The sequence below is a fragment of the Dipteris shenzhenensis genome, chromosome 2 (genome assembly GCF_047967505.1).
Source record: "Dipteris shenzhenensis isolate YYH24624 ecotype China chromosome 2, Dip_SZ_1.0, whole genome shotgun sequence".
Taxonomy (NCBI): Eukaryota; Viridiplantae; Streptophyta; class Polypodiopsida; order Gleicheniales; family Dipteridaceae; genus Dipteris; species Dipteris shenzhenensis.
In genome coordinates, this window is record NC_141597.1 from 44,959,368 (window position 1) to 44,983,722 (window position 24,355).

The window sequence follows — 24,355 nt, forward strand, 5'->3', positions numbered from 1 at the left end:
TGTGACATTGAGGGGGGGTGTTAGAATCTCACTGTGCCCACCTGTGAGCCCCCGATTTGAGGGAACAAGGGACAGTGAGAGGTAGGAGGGTTGGGGAGAGACTCAAGCCGGCATCATAGGCAACTAGCACACGGGCTGGGTCGTAGCCTGCAACAGTAAGTATGAGGGGGGGCTTTAGGCCTCACATGGAGGCTCCAACAGCAGCGCGGACTGGCCGCCCAGGGCGCCCTTATATAGGGGCATGTGGTTGGCCAAGTCAACCCAACCAGGGCCAACCCTGGTCAATTTATGGGGCCCATGAAGTCGGCCACCAAACAAGGTACCGACCCTGCTGGTCGGTCATCTGAAGGGGCCTGGGCAAAGCCTATAAAAGGCCCACTTCTCCATTGAGCCCAGTATCCAGTGCATTACAGAAAGCCTTCTCCAAGGCAGTGTTCAGCACCCAAATCTGGGGGAGTTTGAGAGAGAGTTCATCAGTTTTCTCGAGCATCCTACTGTGATTTGTATTACTCCCTTGGAGCCATTTTCTGCCCACCATCCAGTGGATGAATATACTCTCTCCATCTACTCTTGCTGTTATTTCTGAGTGTGTGTTGCATCTGTGATCATCTATCTGAGTTGAGTGTGTAAGAGTTGGAGAGATCTTGGGTGGAGGTTTGAGTGATTCATTCCCTCTTCATTTCTAACAGTCTGTTGATTGGTCCGGTTTTGTTGTTTGACTGCACTACAAGACTGCCTAGGGTTCACAGTCCTCGGAAGCAAGCAAAGGTCAGCAAAATTAGGCTGTCAGCGCAGCTGCACGACAGTCCTCAAAGCGAGACCATCAAATCAAAGCAGGCCACTAGAACTCGCCTAATAGACGCTCCAGCTCATGAAGCCCAACACATTCTTCCAGCTCATACCATCAAAGTGGAAGCCCACTACATCAGTCACCTAGACCAGATAACTCACCAAAACTTCGATTTGCCACATCACCTTTCACAAATTTTCCCAGCAGGCATGGCTGACTGCCATGCTCTACGGAAATTACAGCAGTGCAACAAGAAGCAGGGAAGCAGCAGAGAGAGAGAGAGAGAGAGAGAGAGAGAGAGAGAGAGAGAGAGAAGCAGGAAGGAGAGAGAGAGAGAGACTCCACGAGTGTAGCAAATACTATACTTCTGAGCATTCAACAACTGAACTTGAGAAAGATAAAGCAAGCATGGAAGCCTCATTAAAGTAACATCATGTTACTTGTAGCAAGTATAAACTGCCTTGAATCGATCAAGCTAGTTACAACTGGGCAGTGGCTGCTCGCTGCCAACACTCCTTGGACAAACAACTATCCTTCATTCCAACAAAAAGACTTAGAAAACACGCAGCATCATATGGAGAACTTAAGTCCAAAACTATGTACGAGCTTGAAGGTTATCATTACCCATGGAAAATTTGGAATACAAAAATTCTGAAAATATTAACATAATCTATCACTTATATGAGAACACATTTAAGGCATCCAAGGTGGCCTTGACACTCCTAGAACTGCTCCTCATCTACTTTTCTTACTGAGAGGTGCTGGAGCCTAGTAAGGGAAAATGCCTTAATAACAGAGACTGCTTTCAAAAAAAGTAGTAGCAACAAAGACAGTCCTTGTTGAACGTGTCGTTGCCTTGGAGAGAATATGTGAATTTCCTGTAAGAATGTACAGAAGTCTTAAGAAACAGCAATTCTACTCTTACGCTGTCACTAGTTCTGCAATTGAAATTTTAAGCAGCAACCCTTAAGTTGAAGCATTTTTCTAGGCACTTATCATGACACTCCATTACAACTCTTGCATATCCTCCTGGACGTTTGGAAGTATGGATAGAGCATGCCATCAACACAAAGAAGAGTGCTTCTTCCTGAATTCCACCGAAAAACTGGAACATCAATAATGAGCTGTGATAGCAGTCCTCACATCTTTCCTTGACAAACAGTACACTCTGTCTAGAGAAAGTATCATTATCAAATATAGGTGACTGCTGCCTCCAAAATACACTACTCATTTCATGCATACCTCCCTACAAATGCACATGAAGGCAAAGTTGGCATCTTTCTTAAGGATACAGGTTCAGGATTTTTCACATCTTGAACCACAGGGCATCGTTATGCCACCTGAAAATCAAGCCAAGTAGTTGTAGATTTGTGGATTACTCTTGTCCCTCTCCAAATATTCTCTGTCAATTAAGCTCTCTATCCTTTTCTTCAAATCAGCAGGCTTTATAGGAAATTTGAGCTGCAAAATCAACACGAGTACGTTAAATTTGCAATCATGTGAATTAGATAGCATAAATAAGAAAACCAGAACAAATACCTTCTAGTGGGTGACTAACATGCTACTTTTATATAAAAATCACCTGTTGAAACAGCTCCGTTATCAATAATGTATGACTAAGGACTTTCCTGGTCTTCATGATCCGCACGATAGCAGCATCAATCTGCATTGAAAAGTTGAAAATGCCTATAAGCTAGCGTCAAAGGAAATCCAAACAATGTACATTTGATTTGTATAAACATAAGCACCTGATATTGCCGATCCTGGAAGACCCTTTCAGTAGTGCTGGTGTTCTCTTCCACCGTCTCTTTCAGTTGAATGGCATTGACCTGCACTCGCCAGAAAACCCAGTTCTTAAGAAACAGATGCTTATAGACCAAATGCTCCCAAAACACATTAAGCAATGAAAGCTTATCATTTTCAGCTGTCAAACAAGAAACAGGCAACATTCTGGTTTACTTTGATTCTGAACAATGGGGCAACAAAGTCGTCATTGAATGTAAATGAGTCATCATTTTCTACTTCTCTCCCTTTAGGTTCCTGTCCATGAGCAACAACACAATGCAGTCATTGGAACCCAAAAATTACATCTACCATTCTGGCTTAAGTATTAATTATTACAAACAACACTGCGGCAGTAATTTCCAGAACACCACAAGAAATACTTACCTTTGACAAGACTCTCACTTTCCCACAAGCTAAGGACTGGAGAGTTCTGCGAAGCTCTTTATCTTCAATAGCAGTGGTGTCTTTGATTTCCTGGAAGCTGAGACTCTCCGCACTATTAAAGAGCATCAATACGATGGTCTGCCAAATAGAGTAAAACACCTGAGAACCTAGCCCTTAGAAACCAAATTTTGAAAACAGCAAACAATGCAGTACAATTTGTTGTGGTTGGCACGCACCTGAAAAAGTGAAACAGAAAGCTCTTTCTTGCCTTTTGGATAGTCAGCTTTTAGTACACAGTGACCCAAAGAGTTTTGCCACATAAGCCTTCGTCCACTATGCTTGCTGAGATAAAATTCTTTAAAAATATCCTGTTGAATACATGACACATGAGATTCCACTTGCACACTGGAGTCACCAAATCCTCAATCTAACTGTGAAAATCACAGTGATCACCTGGTAAACGTTCAACTCATGTGGTAGCCTTACTTCCATAGGCGGATAAGTGGGCCAATACCTTCAGCAAATAATCTTTTACTTAGAATCTGGAACATCAGTGTAATGAAACTGAAAATTGCAGGCATCAGTAGCTGAGGACAAGCACAAAAGACTCACCCAGTAGTCAGCACATGCACACTCATTTCAATGCCTGAAGGTAATTTGATCCTGGCTTGTGAAGACTGCCGAAAGGATTCATTTATCTCCCTGGAGAGCTCAATGTCCTGCAAAGATCAGAGCAGCACTCAACTTTTTTACCACTATTTACTACTATAAGCTTCAGAATATCATTCATTGGACGAACAGCATTAATAGCCTTCAGGACTACACGAAAATCAAGGCCATTTACCTGGAAGGGTTCTCTTCTACATCACAGCACTAACGTAAATTCCAGGTAACAAGGGAACAAAACACCACAATGCTCACCTTAAACATGCCTTCCAGCTTATTTGTGAACTGACTGCCACACTCTGTCTTCAGCTGTGTTGGAAAAAGCCTTTGTTCGCATTAATCAAGGAAACAGAAGCAATCTATGCACATACTCAGAATTCCTAAGTTCCCACCATGCCTGAAATTCCCAAAATTCCCGCCTGCAAGCCCTCCCCCCACCCCCCCCAGGCGCCAGAAAAAAAAACACCAATCCCCTTTCCCCCACAAGTTAAGCGCACAGTTGTCTCAACAAAGTACCACATAACAATTCAATGTGCATTAATATATTTTGAAACACCTTGGAAATCATTGACTTCTCGGCATCTATGGATGCACTCTTTCCTAAAAGCAGCCTTTTGGCAAGGTCCTTTTTGTAAAAAGCTTCAAACACATCCTTACCCTGACATACAGCAGAAAAGAATGTCATTGTTCTGCATGTGGCTTTCTCTTGCCAATTAAGCCCTAGCTAAAAACAAAATATCCGACAGGCCAACATTTATTTGGCGGGGAAAAGTCTGTTATGGACAGCCAGAATTCAAGAAGAGAAGCATTCCTTTTAAGTACATAGAGAAATGTGAATTCAACAGCCATAAAGCATATCTCTTACCTGTATGAATCTAAATAAGATCAGCACCCTGTCCAACGTACTTTCCAGCTCCTCTTCTGATGTGCCTTTGTTCCCGGCCCTTAGCTTGCCATCTATGAATTTAGCAATTAATTCTGCTGGGCGATTCTGTATTAAAGTAACAAGGTGGTCACAACAAAATCAAGGTAGCACACACCAACTGCAATTTCAGAAGCAGGCTGAAGATGACTCAGATATCATATATTTCCAAAGACTTGCACGCATCCATCTTATTCACTTGCCACATGATTCATCGCTTTCATAACCATATATCACTTGAAATGCACTATCTACGTCCATTTACAGTTTCAAGTTGAAATGCAAGTTCCCTGCCTTGATATTGCTATTTCGACAAAGCAAAACACAATCAGAAACTATTTTCCCAGACATGAACGTATAGGATATATTCCTTTATATGTCAGAAACAAAGAATTATAAGCAAATCACATAGCATCAACCACTGAATAAACATACCTGCCGTAAATTGATGAGATGCTCAAATGCATCCTTGATAGCATTCCCAAAAGCCTCATTCTTAGAAAAACTTTCTTCCCACACCATATCTAGCCGAGCCTTGAAATCCAAAAGCCATGACACCATATCCTTGTCTTTCTCATCATCCATTACAACATCATGACCCGTGGCCTTGATGTAGGAACTTAAAGAGTGCTTAAGCAGTTCCAAGGAACCAACCCTTGCAAATAAAGTGTACATCCGCTGAAGGTCCGACACACGATTTGCATCCATAAGCATGCTGAATCCCTGTTGATAAGCCAAATACAGATGTCACACCAGGTACTTGTGCCCATAAACTGAAGCTAGAGTAGTATACAGCATCTTTCTCCTATTGACCTTATCTAGTATGGCTGATGTGTGTCGCTCAAGCAACTGCCTCTCAGCAGTCGCAACTAAAAGTTTGCGCGTGCTCACATCCAAATATAGCAAGCATCGATCATGCTCTTCATGTAATCTAGCCTGCAAAAGAGGACATTCGAGAGGTCAGCAAAGACTGCTCACCAAGCTTTTACACAATCAGAATCATTAGCCAAAAGTGAAGGTGGACCTTCATTCACAAAATCACCTCAACATGCTTGAGATAATCAGGCACATCAGTCTGTTGCATGAATCGAGTGCCCTCCGCAGCATAAAAGTCTGCTGTGCATGCAAGGAAAGGTTTTTCAAAGCTTTCCGTGTATATACACAAAGCACTGAACATCCGAAGCAGATGCTTCAAGAGAGTTCGATCAACAGTCTCACCCATCCTGTCCAAAAACATGTATTGATATAAGCAATAAGCTGAAAAAACAGCTGTTGGCAACCCATATCTTTAAAAAAAGAAATATTGCATCCTTGATCAGTTTTTACCTTTCTTTCTCGATAAGTCTCAGTAAACCAGATACAGTTTTGTGCTCTACTTCTAGACAGGATGACAAGTGTTTACGAAAAAGCTGCAACCCCATGTCCCAAAGAGACCTCACATTTGAATTCTGTATCACATATGTGCGGTCCAGGTATAGTGCTATGCTACGAATCATCAGCATCTGGTCACAGTGGTCTTGCCAGCATTTCTCCACAAGGGATAGGAACACCACTGCATCTGGACTCTGACCAACCAGAGACTGCAGTTTTGCTGAAATATGCATCTCACATTCTTGCTGAAGGCGCTTGTACAGATTGCCTGCCATTTTGTGCAGGCAGAGATCCTCAACTGCCTGCAAAGAGCTTAACGATTATCACAAAAGAAAAAGTAAAAAGAGAAGAAAATTTAAATTGATAGATGTTCACCTGAAAGGAAAAACAACAGTGGTAGATAAGGAGTTAATATCAGTACCCGATATAATTCTTCTAGGCTACAAGATACAGGTTGCTTTAAGTGGATCGCAGTAACAGCTTCTCTTATTTTTGCCCAAGTTACCTCTTCAAAATTTGTAGGAAGCTTTGGCATATCTACAGAGAACAATAACTCAAATCAGACTAAAATTCAACCCTAATGAACTGCCCACATCAAATGCCACTTGCCTTTGATCTATTAAAGATTGCTTTAATTCTAAGACCATCCTAGCATGAACTGCCATTCCTTCTTCAGAACTATAGATCTCTAATCATCCTTACGTCACATTTTGTAACTAAATCTCCTCTCCGTGTTGATTCTTCAGCTTGACCACATCAGCTTTCAAAAAGAAGGGAAACAAAAAGCTCACATGCTTATAAAGATTTGTTCAATAATGAAAAACATAGCAAATTATCACCCAGTCAAATAAGCTCTATTCTAAAGCACTTACTTGTAGGGATCTTAGAACATGAAACCCTAAAAATAGTAGGGATCTTGATGCCAACTTGGAGTGGAGATGGTGGGAGGAACATGACCAAAGATTTCTTCCATAAAAATAAATTATCAAGAATGCTCCATTCCTAGCTAGAAAAATCGTTTCTGCATTGTCATGAATAATGTCAATGAGAAAGGCCCACAAAAGTAGACCCATTCCTATCAAAACCCACTCCACCCCCTCATTCTTCTTCTTCCACATCTAGCCTGTCCCTCCTCAATGCAAAGACACTAGAGCTGAGTCTAGGCTTTCTCTGGAACAGGCTGGTTTTCTTCTTTCAGCCTTTATACGGTTTTTTCCATACTCAGCACCTTTGGGGCTGTTTTGTATGAAGTTTTTCAAGCATTAATAGAAGGTTCCTTTCTTTGCAAAAAAAAAAAAAGAGCTGAGTCTAGGCCTTGTGTTCATAGCAGGTCATCCTATCCCCCAATTGCACCCATCTGGCTTCAGATGACTGATAGGAGAACTCCATCCGTTTGGCCTCAAACACCAAAAGGCCCACTCTAGCGTAGTCATACTAGTCCGTTAACCAATAAGAGTCTGGCTGCTGCTCCCTGAGTCTCTCAATGGATGCTAGATCCCGCTCTAGTGTTCATTCATGCTCATATAAGGACTACCACTGGCTCAATGCCCGAACGGCCCCACTGCACCTCTATATGGGTCCCTTAGTCCACTGCCCAATCAAGCTATGGTGGGATTCCTTAATACCCCCGATACGTGAAATCACGTCCCTTATCTCTTCTCTCAGCAGGGGAAGTGTAGGGATCCGCACCTTGCTGCAGCAAACTTTGCCGTGCCTGATTTCCAGCTCTTATGATACAACCCACCCCCCCCCCCCCTTTTCCATGGTCCAATTCCCGACATTAAAATGATCCAATCTTCCCACGAGGCCATCAAGCTTATGATGCCTCAAAGAGATGCTGAGTCTGCCCTATAATCTAGAGAACTCCATACAACCCCCATGTAGTGGAATCTACCCCGAGCACTAGCTTGCAGCATCCTACACTAGATTTGAGCACCATATGGACTGTTAGCTATGGTACCCTCATGAAAGGTGACACATCATAACAAGATGGTGTGAGCTCATGGTGAAGACCATGGTAAAGAACATCTCTGTAACTTAAGATGACCAAAATGTGGATTTGATGCAATAACCACACTATGTCCTAAACAAGAACTTGCACAAAACCCTCACCTGCGTGATAAGAAAACAATGTCCACAGATAAATAAATGAGCAAAACACAGGCAGATATCCACATAATAGAATTGCCTCTAAGCTAAGAATACCCAATCTAGGCTAAGGCCACCCCCCCTTGGAGAAAGAGTGGGCAGAAGAGGGTACTTGATATATACCTTCATAGGAAAAGCGAATTTAGACAGAGTTATGAGTAAATGAGAAAAGAAAAAAAAATACAAATAAAATTTCGAACATTAAAATAAAAATAAAAAAAGAAAGTAAAAAATAAAAATAACTTTGTAAGCAAAGCCACGCTTATGTTCTCATTAGTACCCAAGCATAAGCTGCCATCTGGGTTTCAAAAGATTCCAGAATCTCTTAGGTAAACCCAATGCTTACTAAGCTTTGAAATCCCAAGCAAACAACAAAAACTTTGATGGCAAAAAGGAAGAAACAAAACAAAAAATAGAATAAGAAATGCGAAGAGAAAGCAATATATATATATATATATATATATATGTATGTATATATATACTGAGAGAGAGAGAGAGAGAGAGAGAGAGAGAGAGTTAAATTCCACCACAACACAAGCTAACCCCAGAAGAAGAAAAGGAAGAAGAGAAGAAAGAAACAACTAGTATAACAACTAAGGCTAACACAAGGGAAGAAAGACCAACCATTATACTATAAGAAAACAAATGAAACACCAACACAAACACAAGGAAACAATTATTATTTTTATTTTTAAAAGTTCGCTCATGTGTTTCTTTTAAACTTAAAATGATAATAAGTAACAAAATAAGGAAGTGGGAGGAAAAACATAACAAACAAATTTTGTGCACGCGACACACACACACATACATATATATACCTAGATGAATCCAGGAACATTCCCAAACTCATCCTCTAAAAACACAACATAGTGCAGTTTCAATCTCACAATAGTCACTCATAAGATTGAAAACCATAAACTCCATCACACGTAGCAGGGACTAGCTACTATGACATCCCCACTGACATCATCAGTGCCCAACAGTGGGTGTAGACCATAGTATAAAAATATGCTCACACATACAAATCCGGTGAAGTCTAAAAAATTTCATTTTAGTCTCTCCCAAACGAGCATCTAAATCTAGCTGATAGGGCAACACACACACATATATACATAGATACATATATATATGTAGCAAAACTAAACTAAACCAAACGGATACCTAAGAGTAGATGAACTCCAAAAATAGAATCATATACCTTTGTAAGACTAGAATAAGTCCAATCATACAAATTTAGATTGGAAAACTATGAACATTTTACATAATTCATATAACATTATAAGGTTGAAATCCCACACAAGCTATCCTCACTTTTCTTGAGGAGAGAGCTTTATAGCTATCATCTTATTGGAATTCCATCATTAAAGACTATACTACACAGGTTTCCAATTTTGTGAATTTGAAGAGCTAGTTCCCACCTGAAACTTCATCAATACTTGAATGATTTACAGCATTATCATATACATTTACCTGAGAGCTTTGATTCCCATATCCAGGATGAAATTTCTCAAATCTTCGTTGCCTACACCACAGCACCTCAGCTGCTGCTTATAAAAGAGAATATCTTCACAGAGATTTCCAGCCACTTGACACCTGTCAATATCTTTATCATACCTAAGGATTGCTCAACACTTTGGATTTTGATTTTACGTTCAAGGATCATACGTAAGGATTGCTTCCCACTTTGGATTTTGATTTTACGTTCAAGGATCATAAACATATACCTTTGTAAGACTAGAATAGGTCCAATCATACAAATTTAGATTTTTTGTTGTTCTAAAGATAAAAAATCTACATAGAAAATAAAAGAGAAAATGAAAGAGAAGAAAAAAGAGGTAAACAAAAACTTTTATGAAAAACAAAAGGAAGACATACTTAGCAGCAAAGCAACACTTATGTCGTCATCAGTGCCCAAGTGCCCAAGCATAAGCAGCTATACTGGGGTTCTAAAGACCCACGGAGTCTCTTGCTGAAATTCTGAAGATATAACAACTACGACAAAGCGGAGTTTCTTCATTACTTTTCATGTCATAGCCTTTTCTGAAAAGTAACAGGATTAAATTACTAAATTGGGAGATAAATGCACTCCTACTTGTGAGAACCTATAGAATTGGAAAGTAATCACTGCATATTTATCCATATCAAAGATGTTTGAGTCAATGTGAGGAATTGTATGATATTCAACATAGCATACTCAAGTTGTTGTCATTTATCATAGATATCAACTTCTAAACCTAAAGAAGATTGACTAATGCTAAGTACAACAGCTTCCACTAGCTGTACAATTGAAGTTCACAAAACTCTTGAGGATAAAAAAGAGTTTGGATCTTTGTATATAAAATCTTTCAAGTTTGGAATGTCTGGGACTAGTAAGTCATCTATAAATCTCCTAACCTGACTAAGGTAATGAAGATATATACCTTTGTTAGACTAGAATATATCCAATCATACAAATTCAAAATGAATATTTCCATGCACTCCCTACCCTAGAACTACAAGATGACCAAAAACCGAGGCAAGTGGTGCTTGGTCTCCATGTTCTCCACCGTGAAACCATGGTATAATGGGATGACCAAAATCAACTGGAAACCCAGCTACAATGGGCTCTACTCAAGAGGTTGACTAGTCTCTATAGTGAGCTAGAGCCAAATAGTGATAGCTTGAACATAATCTCCCTCTAGAGCAAGGCTCACCTGGAAACAATCTCGAGCCTGCCTTCTTAGAGGAGTAAGACCAATTGTGTAACCCACAACTGCTGTATCCTATAATGCTTGGACTACCAACTACATGCGCTCTTTGCCCGTGGGAGAAAGCGTTATTTCGAGGGCTGAGGATGCTAAGATGAGAGCTTCTCTAGCCATACCAAACAAGGGAGTCGCCTAACAAAAAGTAAAAAAGGATGCTTTTTAATAGAAATCTGTGCTCCTAGGGAAGAAGGCAAAAGGATGCTTTTTAACGAGTCTCTTGCTCCTAGGAAAGAAGATAGAGGGATGGAGAGGCTAAGGTAGAGATGGATAGAAAGGAGGAACAAAAAGGCCAAGAAAGGATGAGGCAAAAGAACGGGGGCTGGCTGAAAAAAAAGACGAAAAAAGGGGACGAAACGTAAAGCAAAAAAAACACCTGGCCAGTGGGTTGAGAGAAGCTGACGCACACAAACAAGAAAAGCTAGCCAAAACTACATAAGGACCTTTGGGGCCACAAAAGACCCCGCTGTCTGAGGTGGGCGCGTACTCTTCCAAAGTATCACTAGCCGCCTAGGTCACTAGTGCAAAAAGACTCGCTTCCTATTTTGATTCTTGCTTCGTCACTTATTGTATGTTTTGTGGTGCAAAGAGATGAAAAGTATTGTGGTGCAAAGAGATTCTTGCTTCCATTTTGAATCTAGATGATCGAGGGGTATAAACCTTCCTTTATATAGCCCCCAAGATGGGCCAACTAACCCTTAAACATGTTTCCAAAGGAACTTCCATTGATTATAAGATGTGCCTAGTGCTACATGCCTGTGTTTAGACAGCCACATAGGACAAATTCAACTGAGGAGGATGAGATTGTGTGGCAACTTGAATATTATGTCCAATCAGGTTAGGTGTGACCTAGTAAGTCTCTGTGGGGTGCACTGGTGCTATTGGTTCAACCCTTCAACAATTCATGCTTTCTCTTTCTCTTTCTAAGTGTTCATTTGATCACCTCGTTGCTTGGTTTAGCAAAATTTTTCGATGTGGCCTTTCTTTCCACCACAATAGTGGCAAATTCTAGCGTCTTTGTTCCCACTCTCTACTATTCTTTTCCTCTCCTTCACCACATATGTGGGTTCTCCTCCAGATGAGAAAACTTCAAAATACAGTCATGACTCGGTGCCCTCATGAAAGAAAGCTGTAGAGAAGACCTCTTCTATTATTTTGCCAACTTCAAGAAGGCTATTGATACCTTATGTGGAAGCAGGAAAGAATTAGGAGTACCTCATAAACATATGGTTGCCGTGGCTAGAATATATGAGCATAAACTACCAGGTCAAATTGATTCTTCTTTTAAAAGAAGTTGTCCCATAGATTTTCTCAAGCGAGCTTCCCACTCTCTACCACGTTCTTTTGGCTCAACATAGACAAATTGAAACAAATGGCGATTGGATATGCTTGACAAGAGGAAGCTTATGAGCACTTGACTAGGCAAAATGCCATTATACTCTTTGTCGATGCAATGAAGTGGTTCTTTTCTCAAACTCTTAGAAGGAGGCAGAGAGAGTAATGCATACTTTGGAGCTTTTCTATGGACAGAATGAACTTACAGTGAATGTACGTAGAAAAGACAAAGACCATGATAGTTAAGGCTCACGTGTACACTCAACCGCCATTGTTTTACAGGGCAACCAAGTGGAGGCTGGGTTGAGGTCCCCTCCAATCATAGATGGCATAGATGGGTAGAGAAGAAAATAGAGGCAAGGTACTATGCCTTTGAAATATGTCTAAATCCACTGACATATGGTGTCGAGATTTAAAAGCATATGTTTGACACAACTATCAATCTGGTGCTGCTATGACGGATTGAGGTATGGAGCAACGATGCAAAAACCACACAATACTCCATCTTCCTCTTGGAGACTAGGATTATACCTTTCAAGCTTCTTGGCAATCAAATACATCCATAAGCTGCAAAGTATCCCGATAGATAAGCTTTCTCCCCATGCCTAGGAAACCAGCTCCGCAAAGCAAAAGACGCTAAAAAGCAAGGTTCTTATAAACAAGAGTTTGTGAGACAAAAGGCCGGGCCCTCTTGGAGACACCTTCCAATGGATTTGCTATTTGAAGCATGCCTGCGACATAAGTTTATTGAGCTATGGGATATAGATCTCCCACAATAATGAATATAAATATTACATAAACCCATCCCATTTCCTTGAGCAGACGCCCAAGGCAAAGACACAAGGAACGGTTGCTTCCATTCAGATGGGGTGCACACAACGCCTGAGATGTGAGGCAAGCCATCCCATAAGGCCAGTTTCTTTGTTGAATGAGGAATCGTAACACAACCATACTTGCTTGAGAAAAGCCATCCCATAAGGCCAGTTTCTTTGTTAATGAGGGTTCATAACACAACAATATGTGCTTGCGTGGACAGTCAAGGCACAGACACAAGGAACTGTCTCTTCCATCCAGATGGGTGCACACACCACTTGAGATGTGAGACACATCATTTGCACACCGAGGGACAGGCATGGATACCATAGAAGAGATGGAACCATCTTCTCTTCCTTCTTTTTTAACAAGCGGGTGTCTCAATAGGCGACAAACCTAAAGAGATGGAGCTGTCAACACGCCACTCGCACACAGAGGGACAGGCATGGATACCATATGAGAGATGGAGCTATCTTCTCTTCTTCTTCTTTTGTTACAAGCAGGAGTCTCAGAAACCTAAAGAGATGGAGCTGTCTGTTATGAGTCACTGTGTGGTGGAGACTGAGTAACATGTCCACTTTCAAATGTGCAACCTACCCCACTAGACAAGATGGATCTAGCCACCTCTCGGACGGCCATGGCAACATTGCCACATGGACCCAGGTCAAGGAACTCTATGCTCTCAGCAAGAACCAACAGACTAGCTTTCACATCACAAATCACCCCGTCAAATACATCGCAGATACGATCCTAGACTCTTCAAAATCAATCTCCTTCTATTGACAAGCAAGGCTGGCTCAGCAAATAAACAAGCCGTGAGCAAGAAAGTCGTCCAGATATGTAGCTATGAAGATAAAGAGGGATTCAAAAAACCATTGTTGTGCTTTAATCATCCGAACTGTTTCACTATATATGCAACAAAACAACCCAAGCCCGAAACGAACAAATTTTAAACACTGCAGAGACTTTCATGGTTTTGAACACTGAACCGGAAGAGAAGCTGTATCAGACCTTTGAAGGGCTTGATCACTAATCTCCTCGTCGGCTGGGGAGGCGTTGCCTTTTTCCTAGACAAATTTGCTGCCGTTCCAGAACTACCATTGCCACCTACAAGGCCTACGGCACCAGATCCCGACAATCCCTCCGATTTCATGTCCATTAGAATGTCATCGGACCCATGTTCGCCTGAAGAATCAAATAGCTGCATCCCATTGGGCTTCCCATCAAAGCCCTCGATCAAAGACTGCTGTTTCGGTTTCTTACTGCTGCTGATCATGGTGGACGCAGGACTGCCGTCACTGTTGCTAATCTGGTTGCTAGACCGCTTTGGGTGAGACATGAACCGATCATACATTGCAGCTCCCCAGACTGCTCCACAAAACCACCTCGACGAGACCACGCATAACTGTAGCTGCTGGCCACAGTGCACAGGGTGCGGAATTGCTAAGAACCCAAGTGGGAGAGGGGGAAGGGGAGAAAGGGAAGGGAAGATGGGAAGGAAAAGGAAGAGGAATTTGCCCTGAAAAAGGACGGAGAGAGGTGAACTGGAGAAACAAGGGCAATGGAAAATTTGGGAGGAGGGGGGAGGGGAGATATGGCAAAGGAGGTGCAATAATAACGGCGATGGGGATGGGGATGGCGATGGCGATGGCGAGCTAGTGATTCTTCTGGGCTTTTGGTTGCTGGGCGAGCCTACTGTTGGTGGTGCAGCTCGCTGGGAAGAAACACCTGCCTACTCATCTCTTCTCAAACGTAAAGAAGGAAACTTATAGACATTGAAATGCCCATGAGAGCTTATTAGGACTTCCTTTATCTTATGCCTCTTATCAGTCAGTCATACATTTTTTTTTTTTTTTTAAATCCTTAGTCAAATATTTTGTTAGCTCTGCCCCGCTACCACCGGCACACTGTATAGCAATGAGGAACTTGCCCTCTCAGGTGCCCGTCTAAAGCGAACTTGCTAAGAGTGAATTTCACTCATGGAAAGGAGACTTTCCAAATAGGAAATTGCAGCCTCATCACGCTCAGACATTTACCCTCATTCCAGGGCATGCTCCCATCACCTCGTGCCTCTTATTCTATGCTCACCAAGTCATCTTGTTGTTGCTGAGCAATAGGGGCATTCGTCCACTTGAGTTGGCTTCCCTTGTTCCATGTTGCTTGGCAACGTAGGCCTCCGACAGATGTGCCCCCGTAGTGGTGGGCCATGGTGTGTGTGAGTGGAAAAAATCATCTTGTTGGCACGCATATGTATATGCACACATTCAAGCTTAACCTCGTTCATGATCTGCATGGAAGTTGCGGCTTGGTTGTGGCAAGGCGACAAGCAAGAGGGCTTGATAGCACTTACAATTAGTAAGGACTTTGAGGGTTTGGGACTAGAATGGTTTCTAGGCCTAGGCATTTAAGAAAGGGGTGCAAAGAGAAACCCCATTAGAGGGTTTTCATGCTAAGGTTCCTTGTGGTGTCAACACATGGCTCCCAATTATGGGAGCCCCTTAGCAAGTGTTGGGTTCAGGGAGGATTTGAGATAGGGAGCTTGTTTGGAAAGGAGGTGGAATCCTTAATACAAAGCTCAACTGCGTGGAGTCCTGTGGCTAGGCGGAGAATCTTTGGAGAGCCCTCCTTGTTTGGTTATCACACTCGTATCAGAACAGTCGATCCTTGCCCGCTCTTTGCTCTTCACAGTTCACCAAGGATCGAATTTCTTTTTGGTCACTTTCTATAATAGCTACCTTGCTCCAAGATTTGCTGTGCAGCTATGTTTACAATCATGCTTTTCTCCTGCTGCTGCAATCACAAATTGCCACTTCTCAAATCGTCCTCTGCAAGAGCACATGAATTTCATCTCTCTCTCCTTTCGTTTTGTGAATCATATACGCCACCTAATACTAGGATGCTCTGTAACTATTAAGGAGATATTTTCTGATATAATAGCCACGCTTTTTATCATGAACAAGCAGCAACATAGATGATAAGCATCATCAGACAGGTCCACGCATTGTTGGGGATCCGCAGAGCATAGTAGATGGTAGTAATCGAGGATTTTTGGATTTCCTAATATGTGATGAGGCCGATTGCTTGCATCCATGTCAAGCATGTAGTTTTAAAAGCCTTTCACAAATCTAAGGAAACCTATTGCTCTTCTTGTCTTCCTAACGCTCTTTTTTTTCACTTTAGCATGTAACTTGGTTCAATAGTCATCACCCAAGGCATAAAACATTGCATTAACTATATAGTGTGGTGTAATAGATATCGACAAAGAGGAAGCTGAGACTTGAATGATTGTTATCTTAGACATAGGTTGCATTAAAGAAAGAGAATTATGTGACATCATTGTAGAAATAAGAGAACTGCCATGTCACCCTCAAGTCAAAGAACTTTGTATTTTCTTTTAAAAGCCACATCACTATAGCTTTATATACTCCTCTCCAAAGCTCCTCTTTTTCTAAAGGTCCTAAAGCCATTTCTTCAATCCTCTTTCCAAGAGTTGAAGCTTTTACCTTTCATACTCCTTAGCCTTGTGAACCTTAAGCAAAAGGATTGGAGAGTGAGATTGTGGAGATCGAGGCAAATCTAAAGCAGGACTAAAAGGTGAGATCATAAAGCAAAAGAGTGACCCACCTTTGAAAACATATCCAAGGCCTCGAATAAAAGTGGGCATCACATTTTTCTCCTCTTCGATAAAGCCTTTTGCTTTATTATTTTTGGAAAATTCTCATTTGTTTAAAAAAAATGGCAAGTCCAAAAAGAGATGAGATGATTAGGGAGAGCGAGAAAAGAAAAGGCGATAGTCCAAGAGGAAATGTAGTTATGGAAATGGAGGATATTGATTACTATGATTACGGACTTTCGTATTCGGAATTCATCAAACTAGAAAATCAAACGCAAAATATAGAAAAACATTTTAATGATACACTAAAGACCCTAAGTGAAGTTATCCGGTTCTCAATTGGTAACTCCCATGGCGAAATCATTGACTCCTCTAAGTCAAGCTGAGAGATCTACCTCTCGACTTAAAGAAACCTCTAACATTCTCAAGGACTTAAAACCGCCAATTTCAATGGGAAAGAGAACGAACAAAATAAGGACGTGATAGATACGTTCTTGAAAAAATGGCAGGACTTCCGTTGACTCAAGGATACCCCTTTTGAAAATCGAGTCTTGGAAGCGAGTCTTTCTCATGGAAATAAGGCTTATAAATGGTAGATGAGCCTCAAGGAAATGATAGGATCCCTAGGTATTGGCCTGAATTTGAACAAGCTTCTTAAAAGAGTTTTAGCATGAAAATGAGCTAGAAAGGGCTTGGGAAGTGTGAAACAATTGTAGCATGGGTAAGAACACCTTAGTCTAGTACATAGTGAGCTATAGAGAGGCAGACCTTAAGTTGAAAGGAATCGACGAATTGCAAAAGATAAGGTGTTTCGTGAGAGGTCTAAAAGACACCTACAAGATTGAGGTGAGAAAAAATTCTCCCAACACCTTTGAAGAAGCAATTAAATATGCCCAAAGATATGACAACACTATAGGAAAATTGAAAGCTAAAACTTTGAAACAAACTAGTTTGTTCCTAAGTTCAACAAATTTCCCAATCTTAAAAGGAAGGGGCACTTCAAGAAGGTGTCTTAGGCACTGCCCTAGAAACCTCAAACACAAAGATATCCTCTCCTAAAGAAAGAGGATTATTAGAAGGCCAAGTATGAAAATCTTTGCTTTAAATGTTTTAGCAAAGATCATGCTACTTGGAGCTTCCCTAGAAACAATTAGGCGGGAGCTAAACCCCCAAATAAACCTCCACAAAAACAAATAAATGCGGTGCAGGCGTTATCGCTTAAAGGTACACAGAGGCAGAAGTTTATCATCAGGACGGCACCCACATATGTTGTCTATCATTGGCAATGTGGTGACCCACTTTTGATTCTCATGATTTAATGAGGATGCATGAAAAAAATTAAGGGGCAAAGAGTAAGAGTGATGGTCGATGATATTGCCACACACAATTTCTTTGCCTAAGGGCCCAAGTGCCCATAAATATGTGGTCTCTCTAGCAGAGGCCAATGATAAGTAGATTTGGTACAACATGATTTATGGTGTTGAGGTGGACCTTCAAGACTATCAGGATGCCTTGGATTTCCAAATCATGCATCTCAACAGAACAAATGTTCTTCTTGGTCGAGATTGGTTGTATAGTCTAGGGCATAGTTTACAGCAGAGTTATTTAAATAATGCCATTATATTTGAAAAAGATGGTAGATTATTCCAGATTCAAGGAGAACATGATGTACCAACTCTCCCCTTATTTATTTGATGGAATTTGAATGACTTCTACACCAACAAGAATGCCAGGTATATCTATGTGAACTTACTCTTTTTTTTTTCATTTCTCCTACATTTGAAAAGAATACATTTTCTCTATGTGACGTATATCTATTTGAACTTACTTTTATTGATGATTTCATTTCTCCTACATCTAAAAAGTATGAATCTTCTTTTAATGATTTAGTGGTTGAATTTAAGATTTTTTTCATGTGATTTGCCTAACGGTTTACCTCCTGAGAGAGATGCAGATCATAAAATAGATGTAATTACTGGATCCACCACTGGTTGTAAACCACCCTATAGACTTAGCCAAACGAAAGAATGTGAGGTTGAAAGGCAATTAATTGAATACCTTACAAAGGGCCAAATTGAACCTAGTAACTCACCTTGGTCTTCACCACTTTTACTGGTAAAGAAAAATGATGGCACTATGTGCTTATGCATACATTGTCGAGCATTAAATAAAATCACAATAAAGAATAAGTATATTATGCCTCACATTGATGAGCTCTTTGATCAAATGCAAGGGGGGAAATATTTTACTAAAATTGAATTAAGGTTAGGATATCACCAAATACGAATTAGAGGCTAGGACATCCCTAAGACATCATTTCATACTAAGTACAAGCATTATCAGTTTAAAGTAATGCCATTTGATTTAACAAATGCTCCAACAGTGTTTATGACACTTGCTATTGGGCAGTACTTTTACAAAAGGGTCGACTGGTGGCTTTTGAAAGAAAAGATTTAGTCCGTGCCCAATGGAATTACTATGCATATGCGAAGGAACTATATGCTATAGCCTTTGAAGAAATGGAGGTACTATTTGTATGGTTCCAAATTTGAGATCATTTTTTATCAAGAAAACATTAAGTGGATTTGCAATCAGCTAGAGCTTAAAGGAAGAAAAGCTAGGTGGGCTAAAATAATGCAAGAGTTCGATATCTAATTGATGTATCAGAAGGGAAGTTCAATGTGGTAGCAAACTTCCTAAGCTGAATGCCAATTTTTAATGAGAGTCCTTAAAAGAAAAATGTGACTATGATCCTCACTTTTCTAAAATATTGAAAGCAATAATTAGGATGAATCCAACTAATCGAGGGGCTTTCACTAAGAGACACATGAAAATGGTGACACACCACAAGCTGGGGATAAAGGACTCAAGTGGAAAAACCATACTATTGAAGGTGGCTACCTGCTCTACAAGGGTAGAGTATGCATCCTGGATAATAATGACATTAGGTACCAGATTCTTTTTTAGTGTCATGATAGTCCGAGTGCTGGACACCTCGGACTTTTATGTGATTCTGAAGAGGCAATTCTTTTGGCCTAGAATAGATAAGGAGATCCAAGATTATGTATTGAAGTGCAAAAAATGCTAAGTCAATAAGGTGAACACCTTAAGGAAGGAGGTCTCCTACACCCATTGGAGATTCTATCTCGCAAATGGGAAAGTATCTCCATGGATTTTATTGTTGGATTACCTAGGACACTAAGGGGCCACAACTTTGTGAGGGTAATTGTGGATCTATTGACCAAGATGGCTCACTTTATACAACCAATGAAGAGGTTAAAACTCGAGAAATAGCTAGGCTATTTGTGGAGCATATTTATAAATTGTATGGGCTACCAGCCCGTATTGTTATTGACCGGGATAGCAAATTTCACAGCCATTTTTGGAGACCTGTGTTTATGAGTTTGAGACTTCTTTGGATATGAGTACCATGAATCATCCAAAGAGTGATGGCCAAATTGAAAAGGGCCCATATTAGAATTTGCATATAGCATTGCCAAACATTCAGCTATAGGTTTTAGTCCATTCATGATGATGTATGGATTTCAACCTAGAGCCCCAGTTGTAGTGGGGCTCAAAAAAAGAGAAGCTTCGAGCGGCCAAAGGCTTTCTTAAGGATATGGATCAAATGCTTAAATTAGCTAAAGATGCATCAAAAGGGCTCAAGAATAGAGTGAGAAGCTCTGCAAACCCCCATCATAGAAGGTTGGAGTTTGGAGAAAATGAGAAAGTTTATCTCAATGTAGCCGAATCTTCAGAATCCTTAAAGACAAGTAAATGTCCATTGTCCCCTCAATATTGTGGACCATTCACAATACTTAAGAGAATTAGAGAATTGGCTTACAAATTAGCCTTACCCGAGGGATGTAGAGAACATCTAGCTTTTCATGTAAGTAGGCTAAGAAGAAAGATATGAGATTATGATAATCTCATTCGAAATGAAGTGCTAATTGAACTTCTTGAACCTTCTACGTTACAACATGAACAAAAAAAAAGTTTAGACAAACAAGAAAAAAGAATGTGACATACAATATGGCAAGAATGTTCGGTTAAGTGGAAAGATCGACCTGAAAAGAGTTCAACATGGGAAAGAGTAAGCAATCTTCAAAGGGGGTTTCTCAATTTTGTTTTCGAGTACATAAACCATTCTTAAGGGGCCTTTTAAAGGGGGGCCAACCCTGTTCTTTCTTTCTCACCTCTCTCTCTCTCTCTCTCTTTTACAAATACCTAGGCCCATACGGCTCCAAGGCGGATCTCATATTGCCTACCTCTCATCCTCTCCTACTTCTCTGCTGTATGTTACATGAACTGTTAACCGTGGCAGTTTTAACATGCCCCACTCCTTGTTCACGATCCATCGGCTCAATGCATTATGTCGGACTTGAGGGCGTTGTTCATGATGTGATGCCAGTTGAAGAGTCTGTGGGAGATTCGGCAAAAGGGATGTAGAGGCTTCCAAAAACGTGTCTCAAACATATCTTCAAAGGTTTATAAATGATGACTGTGAAGATTTCGGACACATACATATAGCCGCATTACTTGTGGAAATTTGGGGTGGGTGTTGAGGCCGCATACTAGCTCGGACTGTAACCTTTGAAAATTATATATCACAGTAGCCTCTTCAGTGAGTGTCCTACAAAAAATTGATTAGCAGTCTGAAAAAGTGCATTGTGGCTATGGCTGCTTAATTAGGGACCAAGATAAAAGTGGTAATAAATTCTTCCATCTATGCTACCAACGCATAGGAGGTGCCCACTATCAAAAAATCGAGCCTAGGAAACTTGTAGGGATGTTCAAATTGAAGACCCTCATAGTTTCAAAAATTTTCCATGGCCATCTTCATTGCAGAGGCATATAGGTGGGGATCGACACGTCGGTTGACATTTACTGAACAATAGGTTCGATAAAAAGCCTCATGCTTCAGAAACAATATGCGCCATTGAGGCTAGAGCCCTACGTCCACATTTGTTTTAGGAACCTGCTTGGGATTCGAGTGCTTGTGCCACCTTTGGTGTCCCTTGGATTTTCTCACCGTCATTTTTGAAAACTCCTTTGGATTAATTTTGTAAGGGCACACACCTCCGTTATGTCCTAATGGCTCAATTGGAAACTCTAGAGTTTTCCTTGCCACCTATTGACATCAGACACATCATCAATCGCATGGAATGATGTGATAGCCTGGTACCATGTGTTATGGTTTGGTAAGGGCTCCTATGGTAGTTGCTCCTCTTCCTCATGTGGGGGCTAAATTCCTCGTTGTCTTCTTCTTCATAGGGAAACTCCACGTCCAAGAAGAGTATGGGCTTTAGGATTTTGTACCAAATGTTAGTGCCCATTTCTTCTGGACCCTTCGTATTGAGAGACTATTGTTGCATTGTGCTGTGAGTGTGACCTTGGTGAGGAGAAGTATTGGGATTATATGGACGAGGAAAGGGACAAGTGGAATTAAATATTGCCCATGTGAAATTGGCATCTACTTCTCATAGACTCGTCAGGTATGCTACATGTGAATCATCAAACCGGCTAATGCTCATTTGAATCATATTCTGTGGGCCTCATGGACATTATTATAGAGGGCAATTATGCCAGTGGGGTGATAACATTTGCTATATGTACCATAAGGTGCTAAAAGAAGAACTTAGTATCATTATGGCCATACTCTTGCAGCCACCTTAGGCTTGTTGCCAAGGTTTGTGGGTTGCAAGGCAGGTCTAGCAATTCACAGGGTTTCAAAAGTTCCAAAATAGGGGTATTGTTAAAGAAAACGAAGGAATCCTGAACAACTTGAATCTATGCCATAAATTTATAGACTATGGGGTGGTACTCGAGTGTCAAAATATCAGCATCATTTTGTAGGACGATGTCCTTGTGAAAATAGGTCATAGCGATAATAGGATGTGCTTGCAAATTATTACGATGGACAAGTAGAGTGCGGATGTGCAAAATTGAGGTTATGTTGTGTGGCAGCAGCGAAAATGGTGTGGAGGTAGAAGTTGAAGGTGTCTTCATTTGTGCGGATGGAGGTGGCACATGTAGATGCATACATTAGTCTCTCTTGGAGTTTGTCAGGGTCATGTTGAGGAGGAGGAGCCATCTGCTATCACTGCAGCTGTTCCTAGAGTTGGATAGTTTGTTATTTCCATTGGCGGAGGAGAGCATGCAATTGCTCTATCTGACTAGCTTGCTAAGCCAATTGAGTTTCCAAAGCCTTATGTTCTTGGACCTGCTCGTGCTGTTGTCAATCCAGAGTGTGCTGGCATTGGAGGGCATCGTAGTCTTCCTGAATTGCATCAACCTCGGAGTGCTATGTGCTGAGAGCTTCTTCAGCTTGACCTTTAGCTCCTTGGCTATCTCCACTACCTTCACGCCACTAGCCTCTACGACCAATCGGTCGACTTTTTCCTTCTCTCTAGTAAGGACTCCATGATTTGGAGTTGCTTTTGGTGGTATTCGCTTTGCAATTGACCATTGTGTGCAGCAAAGGATTGGTGGCCACCGTACTCCTATTTTGATGCCAGTATATTTTGCGTTGTACATGCCATGGCCGTTAGAGGCTCCATAAAGAATTTTTCTTTCTACGGGGCATTTCGGTCCTCTCGCATTAGTTGGGCATATTGCTATGAAGAGTTGTAGGCTATAGACGTGCAGTGCGGTCAAGCACTTCCAATGTCATTGGGTGACGAGGTGGATGTGGATGTACTTGACCTTGCTCTTGTGCTTTGAGCTTGGCTGTAGCTTCTTGAACTTGTTCAACTGTGAGATTTTCCCCCTGCCACCACCTGTGGGACTCTGTGGCGGGGCTTGCCCTTCCTAAGTAATATCAATGAGAGGCTTGCCCTGATGTGCTAGCTTTTTTAGGGCAAGTTCATGTCTGAGCCTCTATGCTGCCTTGGCCTCCTTTTCCTACTGTCTTCCTTCTGCTTTTGCTTTAGCTCAGCCTCTTTCTGCTCTGTTCTTCCCTCTCCTTCTTGGGCAAGGGCTTTGTGGGTGTGGGCTATAGTGTTGTTGGAGCCGACAACAGTTGTCCTTAAGAGGCGTCCCCAAAACTATTGGGCACGATATCATTAGATAAGTAGTGCATGATTGGCATGAAAAACATCAGATTCCCGATCAGATTCTTTGAGTGATTGCATACATTGAGCAGCTTTGCGTAAAAGAATTTAGCCCAGTTTGTCTCCTCTAGCTGATGTAGGCGAGCAAGTAGATTAAGAAGTATGACAGCGATGCTTTGTATGGATATTTGTGCTAGCAGGGTAACTGCTCTAGCGGCCTTGGGAGTGATGGCAAAGTCACTAACTAGGTTGACGAAAATTCCACCCCTACGAATCTCTGTGTCATACTATACAAGGCCTTGGAGCCTTTGATCCATGCGGCAAGTTGGGCATATGGCTGAGAGATACTGGGCAGTCCAAATGCCCTACGAACTGTGGCAGAAGGGAAATGATAGAATTTATATGTCCCGTCCGCATGTAGCCACCCTAGAGGCATTGTTAAACTTGTCTACAAAAGCCACCACCTGACTAAGATTGAGGTGAACCTATCCACCACTGACTAAAGGCCCATGGCGTGAATAAGAGGGGCCACTTTTGGGTCCTAGAGTGCCTAATAGCTCATTGCATTGTGGTAATAAAGCTAAAAATCCTTAACGTTGCAATGGAACTGAGAATGTATCACTAGCTATTAAACTTGCTCCAACCACTCTACTCCAACGGGTGAAAACTGTGGAACTTGCATGTTGTGCTCAAAGTAATCGTCCACATTTTCAATGTCGGTGAATCGGCGCT

The 24,355-nt window shown here is 41.3% G+C and overlaps 1 protein-coding gene across 1 annotated transcript; it reads right to left on the minus strand.

Annotated features, from left to right (window-relative positions):
• Positions 1 to 1,397: 1,397 nt before the first annotated feature.
• On the minus strand, positions 1,398 to 14,734 carry CUL4 (cullin4). The gene is made up of 17 exons (XM_087388579.1): positions 13,970 to 14,734; positions 6,340 to 6,455; positions 5,874 to 6,220; positions 5,590 to 5,770; positions 5,361 to 5,483; positions 4,983 to 5,270; positions 4,491 to 4,616; positions 4,182 to 4,283; positions 3,881 to 3,934; positions 3,572 to 3,678; positions 3,413 to 3,473; positions 3,196 to 3,327; positions 2,960 to 3,097; positions 2,750 to 2,830; positions 2,539 to 2,619; positions 2,373 to 2,453; positions 1,398 to 2,251 (listed from the first exon to the last, which is right to left on the minus strand). Exons 1-17 carry the CDS (start codon positions 14,310 to 14,312, stop codon positions 2,138 to 2,140), a joined length of 2,475 nt encoding a protein of 824 aa, XP_087244705.1. The 5' UTR covers positions 14,313 to 14,734; the 3' UTR covers positions 1,398 to 2,137.
• Between the last annotated feature and the right edge of the window lie 9,621 nt (positions 14,735 to 24,355).

What these genes read in the sequence shown, in the direction of transcription:
- CUL4 (XM_087388579.1), bottom strand. Translation starts at nt 14,312, where the DNA reads ATGTATGATCGGTTCATGTCTCACCCAAAGCGGTCTAGCAACCAGATT. An exon ending in AGACTTATCGAGAAAGAAAG is followed by an intron (nt 5,771 to 5,873) that starts GTAAAAACTGAT and finishes GTTTTTGGACAG; the next exon opens with GATGGGTGAGACTGTTGATC. An exon ending in AAGTGAGAGTCTTGTCAAAG is followed by an intron (nt 2,831 to 2,959) that starts GTAAGTATTTCT and finishes GCTCATGGACAG; the next exon opens with GAACCTAAAGGGAGAGAAGT.